This window comes from Penaeus chinensis, chromosome 37, assembly GCF_019202785.1.
Source record: "Penaeus chinensis breed Huanghai No. 1 chromosome 37, ASM1920278v2, whole genome shotgun sequence".
Lineage (NCBI taxonomy): Eukaryota > Metazoa > Arthropoda > Malacostraca > Decapoda > Penaeidae > Penaeus > Penaeus chinensis.
The window spans coordinates 1,436,523-1,446,522 of NC_061855.1; the positions used below are offsets into that span (position 1 = coordinate 1,436,523).

Sequence of the window (10,000 nt, forward strand, 5' to 3'; positions counted from 1 at the left end):
GTACGGCGGGGGAAGGCCCAGCGGCCTCATCTCCGGGAGGTGCGCCGCCCCGCGCTGCAGCGACTGCACGGTGTCGATTTTGGGCCTCTGCTGGACCTGCGGCAGCGTGTGGACCATGCCTCTGCTCAGCGGCACCGACGTGAACGAGGGCGCTGCTGTCGCCGCCAGCTGTGTGTGTGCTTTCAGCACTGTGATCCGGGGCTTGGACGTAATAAATTTCGCCGGGGCTTCGCTGGCACTGGCCACGGCCGTTTCGCAGATAACGGCGTCGGGCGTTGCCAGGGAGGACCTGTTGCTGTTCGGCTCGCTGGTGCGGGGCAGGGATCCGTTCGGCGAGGCCGTGTTCACGCGCGAGGAGGCGATGGCCACCGGCGTGATGGTCGTGACTGTGGACATGGAGACAGGGGCCGGCGACGTTACCAAGAACCGGGCGTCCGTTCCCGACACTTGGACGTAGTCGCTGTCCGTGTCAAAGGTGGACGACACGGAGGCGCGCGGCCGAAAGGCGCCCAAGGAAATGGCAAGGGCGGGGGAGTAGGACGTCGAGAGGGACGCCTGAGCGCTCTCGACCGAGTAGTCCAGGTGCTCCTCCTCCTGCTGATCTGACAGAGGCGACGCCGCGGCCCCTTCAGCTACCGTGGTCACCGGCTGCGCCCCAACCCTCTGCGTGACGAGCCCCTGAGCGCCTAGGCCTTGGGGGCTCAGGCGGTGGACGCTCGTGGGCGGCGTGAGACTCGACCTTTCCTCTGAGAGGTCCCTCCGCTCGAGCTGGCCGCCCGCCTGATCCGGGAACCTCAGCCCGTCCTTGAAAAACTCCACGTAGTCGTCGTTGTTGTCCAGCTGGCTGAAGTCCTCCTCGGAGAAGTTGTAGGTGGAGGTTACCGACTCGTCGAGGTCGGGCTGCACCATCACTGAGGTCTCGTCGCTGACGAAGGTGGGGCTGCCGAAGAAGTGCGTCGAGGCGCTGGCGGAGTCTAGGGAGTCGTTGTAGGTGTGCGGGCCGGCGTCCCCACGCTGCGCCGCGACGCTTGAGTTCTCGCTATCCAGCTTCTGGTGCAGGAAGCCCGCCGACGCCTGCTGCAGGATGCACATGGCGCAGGAGCCGCACTTGCAGTGCTGGTCGTCGGCGCCCTCCTCCGGGTCGTCCGCAGACGTGATGGAGGCGTTGTCGTCGTCGCAGCAGGTGGAGCAGCAGTTATGCTGGGTGTGGGACATCCCCGCGCACAGCTCGCTCTCCTCGTCCCCGGCCCGCCCCGATCGGTCGGCCGCCATGCCCGGCAGGTCGGCCAGGTCGGGGAGGTCCTGAGCGAGGGACAGGTCCGCCAAGTCGGCCCCGAGGGTCAGATCTGGCGGCAGTCTGTGTGGAATGTTGGAGTACCTTGAGCGGACGGTGGACGCGGAGTGCTGCGAGGACGAGGAGTGCACGCTGCCCGCGCGGCCCAGGGAGACCCCACCCGCCTCGCTGCCGCAGAGGCCCACGCCGTCCCGCACGCGCCCCCCGGAGGGCGGCGTCGACGACGGCGGAGTGAACGACGGTCTGCTTAGGCTCTCCTCATCTGTACGACACGAGGGATCACATCACTGACTTATAAATAGAAGCATGCTGATTATTAGACCAGCAAACTTGGTTTAACAATTAGATGTATCTATAAACTCTTAAATCATTCCGGCGAGTACATTATGATACTTACAACACTGCTCTAATATATAAAATATGACACGCATGACAAAAAGGTCACCCAACTTACCATTCACCATTATCCAAAGATATAAACAGTATAATTAAACATTAATCCTAAAGGTCATTAGTTCCCAAACAGACCCCGAACAACGACCACCAGGTAAGAGCTCCGTCTTGTCCGAAGAGTGGCAATGAAAGCGAACAAATCCGTATGGCAAGATGTGCCGTCCTCGCTTCGATGCCGTCTCGCTATCAGAAGCTATCGGAAGCTCTTTTACTGAAGGCGTGCGATGCCGAAACAGCAGCCATCCACCTCGCACTGCAGAAGGACTCGTCCTAAACACCTTCCTATATCCACATCCACTGCACTCTCTCCAGCAGAGTCTCGGGCAGTGATCGCTGTGAACCAAGCAGTGACTAAGGGCATCCTCTACTCACCATAGTCCGGGGTGTGGGCGTGGGTGCTACTCGACGACGAATCGAGGCGTGAGAGGGACCTGGTCAGGGACTCGACGCCGCTCTCGATGCTGGCGGCGGGGGGCGTGTTGACCATCACCTCCGAGTCCAGATCATCTGCCAACACGCGGATTTTTAGTCCCTGGCTCTTATAAACTCTGCTTTGGGGTTAATGCGACTAGTGTTGATGTTGATTAGTATGTGGTTAATGTGACTAATGTTGGTGTTACTAATTTGTGGTTGTGACTAATATTTCTAATAATTTGTGGTTAAAGTGGCCTCAGAGTCGAGATACCACTTCGAGATCGCGGGTTTTAGTCAGTGGCTCGTAACTTGTGTTTTGTGGTTAATGCGGATTGGTAGTCAGGTCGTGACACTCTTATCTAATAAGCCATAGAGGAAATATCTTTAAAAATATGATTATGAGTTTCCTAAAATAAAAAAGGGGGAGGAGGGAGGCAATAAATGAGTTGTATTCCCCTTACCTGTCACGAAAAGACAAACAAAAATATATACTTCTCAAAACGAACCTTCTGCCACTCGTAATATACAACGATAGATAGTAAAGCAAATGATAAAAATCGACGAAGCCCAGGCCAGAGCCAACGTACCCTCACTGCCATCGAGGGAAAGCACACGATCGGACACGATGCCCGACGTGGTGTTCGAAGAGGTGTTCGAGATCACAGACACGCGTTGGTCGGCCGAAGTCTTAGCCAAGTATCCCCTCAGCCCTCCTAGGGTATCGGACAGGCCGCCCATCTCCACGTAACGGTCGCTGTAGATGTAACTGTCTCGGTAGCGCCTCCGATCTGCGAGGGAGAGAGGCCGTGATTAATTGCGGCTTGGAAATGGCAGCGGCGCTGAAGGGAGAGCGCGGGGAATGGACAGCTTGAAATCGTGAGAGATATATCTTTTTTAGGTCTTGCGATGGTAGGTGGCCAGTTGCATTACTCTATACTGTATCTAATTATGGTTGGCGTTTTACAAGTAGGATCCTTTGTATTTACGATTTTTTAACTATTTATGAATATTATTCTCTTATTCTTCACAATAGAAACTAACACTTGATGCAATAATTTGCCAAAGGGAAACCACACTTCCATGAAGAAAAACAAAAAACATACAAATAATCCTCTCACAACACCCCCTTCAAAAATAAGTAAAAACAAAAATATAATAATAAAACACACATTAATCTATCTATCTAAAATCTACTATCTATCGCAACAGAACCAAAATACCCCCCCCCCCCCAAAAAAAAAAAAAAAAAAAAAAAAAAACAGCGTCTCACCTTCCTCTTGAATCTGCCGGACCTCTGCAAGACGAGGTTGCAAGGCCAGGTTGAACAGGTGCGTGAGGCGACACAGGTACAGCAGGTGTTTGCTCTTCTCGTCGCTGGTCGTGTAGAAGGTTAGCTTCCCCGGGTAACTGAGCGCGCGAATTTCAAATTTCTTTTTCTGGAAGGGAGGGAATCGGCCGTTAGATTTGTCATTATTATTATTATTTTGCTGTTTGGTGTTGTTGTGGCTTAATATAAGTTAGGATAGATTATTCGAGGAGTGAATAGAGTTAAAATAATATTATTAATTTTTTTTTTATTATACTTACTGTGTGTGTGTGTGTGTGTGTGTGTGTGTGTGTGTGTGTGTGTGTGTGTGTGTGTGTGTGTGTGTGTGTGTGTATGTGTGTGTGTGTGTGTGTGTGCGTGCATGTATGTATGTGTGTGCATGTATGTATGTGCATGTATGTATGTATGTCTGTATGTATGTATGTATGTATGTATGTATGTATGTATGTATGTATGTATGTATGTATGTATGTATGTATGTATGTATGTATGTATGTATGTATGTATGTATGTACGTACGTATGTATGTCTATACAGAATACATGACTGCGAAAGAAGATGGACAAACAAGATAACAAACAAAATTAGATGAATATCATATAAAGAAATACACGAAAAAAGGGTAAAGATTAGAGGAAGTGATAGACAAGTAGATAGATAGATGGGTATACAGACAGAAAGTTAGCTAGACATTTAGGTAGACAGATAGGCAGACAAATAGACAGACAGACAGACATATCCACATAAACATACATATATGTAGATACACATAGCCATGCACACAGGTAGCCAGATAGATAAATAGACATAACAATGCAAGGGAGAGAAATCGAGGAGTGAGTATGAGGGAGATTTCATGACACGAAGAGGAAAAGAGGAGGAGGAGAAAGAGAAGGAGAAGAAAAAAAAGGAGGAGGAGGAATAGAAGGAGGAGGAGGAGAAAGAGAAGAAGGAGAAGGAGGAAGAGTAGGAGGAGGAGGAATAGAGGGAAGAGGAGGAGGGGGGGAAGGAGGAGAGCGAGGAGTAGGCGAGAGGGAGGGAGAGGGACGGGTGAAGGATGGAGAGGGAGAAGGGAAAGGGAAGAAGGGTGGGAGGGAGGTAGGGAGAGAGATGGAGGCTGAGTGAGAGAGAGGGGGAAGGGAGGGAGAGAGAGGGGAGAGAAGAGAGAGGGAGAGAGACGGGGAGGGAGGAAGGGAGAGGAGAGAAAGGAGAGGGAGAAAAAGAGAGGGGGGAGGGAGGAAGGGAAAGGAGATAGTGGGGAAGAGGCAAGAGGAGATGAAGGGGGGGAGAGGGATACAGATATTGAGCAGGAAGGGAGGGAGAGAGAAATGGGGGAGGGTGGGACGGAGAGAGGGAGGGAGAGGGAGTATGAGTCGGTTAGGGAGAGGGAGAAGGAGAGGGAGGGAGAGAGAAAGGGAAGGAGGGAGTGAGGAGAGAGAGAGAGAGAGAGAGAGAGAGAGAGAGAGAGAGAGAGAGAGAGAGAGAGAGAGAGAGAGAGAGAGAGAGAGAGAGAGAGAGAGAGAGAGAGAGAGAGAGAGAGAGAGAGAGAGAGAGAGAGAGAGAGAGAGAGAGAGAGAGAGAGAGAGAGAGAGAGAGAGAGAGAGAGAGAGAGAGAGAGAGAGAGAGAGAGAGAGAGAGAGAGAGAGAGAGAGAGAGAGAGAGAGAGAGAGAGAGAGAGAGAGAGAGAGAGAGAGAGAGAGAGGCAGAGAGAGAGAGAGAGAGAGAGAGAGAGAGAGAGAGAGCAGAGAGAGAGAGAGAGGCAGAGAGAGAGAGAGAGAGAGAGAGAGAGAGAGAGAGAGAGAGAGAGAGAGAGAGAGAGAAGAGAGAGAGAGGAGAGAGAGAGAGAGAGAGAGAGAGAGAGAGAGAGAGAGAGAGAGAGAGAGAGAGAGAGAGAGAGAGAGAGAGAGAGAGAGAGAGAGAGAGAGAGAGAGAGAGAGAGAGAGAGAGAGAGAGAGAGGCAGAGAGAGAGAGAGAGAGAGAGAGAGAGAGAGAGAGAGGAGAGAGAGAGAGAGAGAGAGAGAGAGAGAGAGAGAGAGAGAGAGAGAGAGAGAGAGAGAGAGAGAGAGAGAGAGGGAGGGAGAGAGAGAGAGAGAGAGAGAGAGAGAGAGAGAGAGAGAGAGAGAGAGAGTCGAGAGAGAGATGAGAGAGAGTGAGAGGGAGGAGAGAAGAGAGAGAGAGAGAAGAGAGAGGCAGAGAGAGAGAGGAGGAGAGAGAGAAGAGGGAGAAAGGGGATGAGAGATAGAGAGGAGAGGGAAAACGAGAGAAACGAGAGAGAAATGTGAGAGGGGATTGAGGAGAGAAGAGAGAGAGGATGAGAGGGATGGAGGGAGGGAGAGGGGAGAGAGAGGAGAGAGAAAAGAGAGAGAAAGGGGAGAGATAGAGAGAGCGAGAGAGGAGAGAGAGAGAGGAAAAGGAAGAGAGAGAGGTGAGAGAGAGAGAGATTGAGAGAGAGACGAGATGAAGGGGAGGAAAAGAGGAGAGAAGGGGAGACGGATGGAGAAAGAGAGAGAGAGACGGAGAGGGAGGGAGGGAGGAGGGGAGAGAGAGAGAGAGAGGGAGAGGATGAGTGGAGAGAGGAGAGAGAGAGAGAGAGAGATGAGAGGAGAGGAGAGGGAGGGAGGGGAGGAGACGATGGGGGGGGAGGGTGGGGGTTGGTTGGGGGAGAGAGAGTGGGAGGGGATTAGGGGAGATGAGAGAGGAGGAGTGAGAGAGAGAGAAGAGAGAGAGGAGAGAGTGAGGAGAGAGAGAAGATAGGATGAGAGAGAGAGAGGGAGAGGAGAAAATTTTTTATAAGTTGAGACGAGAAGGAGAGGTGAGAGAGTGGGAGAGAAAAGGGGGAGAGGAGAGAGAAGAGAGGGGACAGAGAGAGGAGAGAGAGGAGAGAGGGAGAGGGAGAGGAGAGAGGGAGGGAGGGAAAAGGAGAGAAAGTGAAAGAGAGAGAGGAGAGAGGAAGGAGAGGAGGGGAAAAGGAGAGGACGAGAGAGAAGAGAGAGAGAAAGAGAGAGAAGAGAGAGGGAGAGAGGGAAAGAAGGAGAGAGAGAGAGAGAGGAGAGAGAGGAGAGAGATGAGAGAGAGAGAGAGAGAGGGAGGAGAGGGAGAGGGGAGGTTTGAGAGAGAAGAGAGAAAGAGGAAAGAGAGAGAAAGAGAGGAAATGGAAGAGGGGAAAAGGAGAGAGGAGAGGAGAGGGGGAGAGAGAGAGAGGAGGGGAGCGAGGTGATAAAGGAGAAGAGAAGGAGGAGAGAAAAGAGAAGAGGGAAGAAAAGGGAAAATTTTTTTGAGAGAGGGAGGGAAAAGAAGGAGAAGAGAGGGGCGGAGGATGAGGGGAGAGGAAAAGAGAGAGAGAGAGAGGATGAGGGGAGACGATGAGAGGAGGGAGAGAGAGGGAGGGGAGAAGGAGGGGGAGAAGAGAGGAGGGGAGGATGAGAGGAGAGGGAAGAGAGGAGGAGTGGGAGAGATGAGAGAGAGAGAAGGGAGAGAGGAGAGAGAGAAGAGAGCCGTGGAGGGAGGAGGGGAGCGAGGAGGGCAGGGAGGGGGGGTCGGCGGCGGCATCGCCAGGTCTAGTAGGCGGGTCCAACTGGCAGGGACTCGCCACTGTGTTACGCAGCTGATGCCAGGGGTCGCTACCTGCACACCCCGCGTGCCCACACTCATGCCCACTCGCATGCCCACCCTGCACACCTCCTTGCCCACTGTCCCTCGCCCACAATGCTCCTCCGCCGTGTGCTCCCGGGACACGTCCGCCCCCCCTCCCCAAGCCCCGTGCCCGGCCGGCGAGGGCAAAATACCCTCAACGTGGCACCCGCGCCCCTGCAGATGCCATCAAGCGCTCCCCGAAGGCCTGGTGGCCGCCCTCGCGCGCAGACCGATCATGTTCTTTACAACTCTCAACTACCGGCTTGTACTGTGCGCCGCCGCCAACGGAGCCGCGCCGTGCACAGTACTGCACGCCGCTCGCGCACGCACGCCCGCCCCGGCTTGGCGGGGGGGGGGGGGGGGGGGGATGCTGTCGGTGCCACGGGAGGGGGGGAGGTGGTGGTGGTGGTGGTTGTGATGATGATGATGATGATGATGATGATGATGAGGAGGAGGAGGAGGAGGAGGAGGAGGGGATGAGGGGAGGAGGAGGAGGAGGAAGAGGAAGAGGAAGAGGAAGAGGAGGAGGAGGAGGAGGAGGAGGAGGAGGAGGAGGAGGAGGAGGAGGAGGAAGAGGAGGAGGAGGAGGACGACGACGACGACGACGATGACGATGATAATGATGATGAAGATGGTGCTCGATAATGATGATGAGCCTTACGGAAGGGGGAAGGTAAATATTATCGATGCCAACACTGCTCGCTGATGATGAGAGGTTTCGCCCACACCACAGCAAATAATACCGACGCTAATGTTACCACCAACACCATGCTAAGCTGTACTGTAACGATAAAAAAATAATTGTTTCGAAATCCGCGTATCCCTCGCTGCGAATGGAAACGGGTAACGCGCGTAAGATTTCTTTCTAAAGTTGAAAATGTCAAGATCTTACAAAGCGAAAGGAAACAAGTAAGTAAATAAACAAAAGAGAGGAAAAAAAATAGAAGAAAAACGCAAAACGAAGGTGGATAAAGTCCATACACAAATGAACTCGTGTGTGTGTCTTTTGTCTGTCTGTCTGTCTGTCTGCTTCTGAGTGCCTGTGTCCGTGCGTGTACGTTTTTGTGTTTATCAGTGTGTGTAAGCATATACCCGCACACGCACATAAACACTCCATCAATACTCCATCAGCCCGCGAGACAGTCGCGAACAACCTTGTCAATAGACAATAAAACCACGATAGATAAGTGTGAGGGAGAAAGAGAATGATGGAGAATGGTTTGAGAAATGGTGGAGAAAGGGTAAGGAACTGTGTAGGAGAGAGATGAAGGGAGTGTTGAGGAGAGATGGAAATTTTATAAGTGTGATGGAGGATGGCGATAGAATGGAGATGGAGGGAGACAAAGGACGCGCGAACAAAAGGGAGCTGGGAAGAGGAGGAGGAGGAGAAGAAATTGGAAGAGGAAGGAGAAGAAAAAGTAGAGGAAGAAGAAGAAGAAGAAGAAGAAGAGGAAGAAGAAGAGGAAGAAGAAGAAGAAGAAAAGGGAGTATGAGGATGGACGAGGAAGAAGGAAGACGAAGAATAAGTGGGAGGAGGAGGAGGAGGAGGAGGAGGAGGAGGAGGAGGAGGAGGAAGAAGAAAAAGAAGAGGAGGACGAGGAAGAAGACAAGGAGGATAAGGAAGAGAAGGAGCAGGAGGAGCAGGAAGAGAAAGAGGAGGAGGAAGAAGACAACAATGACAGAGATGAGTAGAAGGTTACGAAGGAGAAGAAGAGAAAGGAAAGTGAGGAAAAACGAGGAGGAAAACCAGGAGCAGAATGAGGAGGAGGAAGAGGAGGACGAAGGTGAAACATATGGACGGTGATCGAACCATAGTGAAAATGGTTCCCCCACAGAACCCTTATATTAACATTCTCTATGTCCAACACGCCTTAGGTTCTCCAAGGTTAAACACGGCTACGCGGTCATCTGCTCTCCCTTCAGTTAGTCCAGCGTCCTCTCGGCCCAAAAACTGGCGGCCCAAAAACCTCGGACGGGGATGTCTCGCGGCCGAAAGGAGACCTCGCAGCGGAGCACTCGAAAAAAAGGAAACAAAAAAAAAAAGAAAGAAAAATCGCCCCCCAAAAAATCACGAGGTAAAAAAAAAAAAATGTTGCTGACACCAAAAAATAAGAAAATAAAATGATAATAGTAAATAAATGAATCTACCAGCCGAAAACCTCGAAAAAATCTCACGACCTAAAAAAAAAAATTTATAAAAAATTTAATTAACAACAAAAAAAAGAAAAATCATCAACACCAACTATCCAATTCATAAAAAAAAACACCATTTTCAAATGTTAAAAAAAAACCCTCCCGGCCGAAAACCTCGCAAAAGACTCCTCCAACCCCTCCTCCTCCCCCTCGCCCCTCCCCCCTCCCCGTCGTGAAACCCCGGCAGACGAAACTTTCTCGCTCTCTCGCTCGCTCTCTCGCTCGCTCTCTCGCTCGCTTTCTCGACTCGCCCGCGGGAGGAGAGGCTCGTCCGAATGGGAAATTGGGAGTCGGTGGGAATTATGATATTGTACTTTACATTTACAATAACAAATGGCGACGGTGTAGAGTAAGGATAAAAGATCAAAATGATAATAGCGGTCGTTGGGATGATGATGATAATAATAACACTAATAATAACAACAGTAACAGTAATAGTATAATAATAATAATAATAATAATAATAATAATAATAATAATAATAATAATAATAGCATGTTCACAATAGCAAAAACAACAACAAAACAACAATATCAATAATTACGGAAGCCGCAGTAATGATAGGGGGGGAAGGGTTGGGGGGGAGGACTGGTTGGGGCAGAGACGAGGGAGCAAAAGAGGGAGGGGGAGAGGGGGTCACAGCAGGGGGGAGGGGACAGGGATAGGGAGTAGGGGATGGGGGCAGG

The 10,000-nt window shown here is 51.4% G+C and overlaps 1 protein-coding gene across 1 annotated transcript in view; it reads right to left on the reverse strand.

Moving 5' to 3' along the window:
- Positions 1 to 10,000, reverse strand: part of LOC125045709 — a 66,761-nt gene that overhangs the window by 8,515 nt on the left and 48,246 nt on the right. Inside the window, exons 7-10 of the mRNA XM_047643138.1 lie at positions 3,432 to 3,597; positions 2,749 to 2,949; positions 2,120 to 2,254; positions 1 to 1,556 (exon numbers count right to left, since the gene is read on the reverse strand). The exon at positions 1 to 1,556 is cut by the window's left edge and continues 1,377 nt beyond it. Of these exons, the coding sequence (XP_047499094.1) occupies positions 1 to 1,556; positions 2,120 to 2,254; positions 2,749 to 2,949; positions 3,432 to 3,597 (2,058 nt within the window). The remainder of the gene's footprint in view (positions 1,557 to 2,119; positions 2,255 to 2,748; positions 2,950 to 3,431; positions 3,598 to 10,000) is intronic.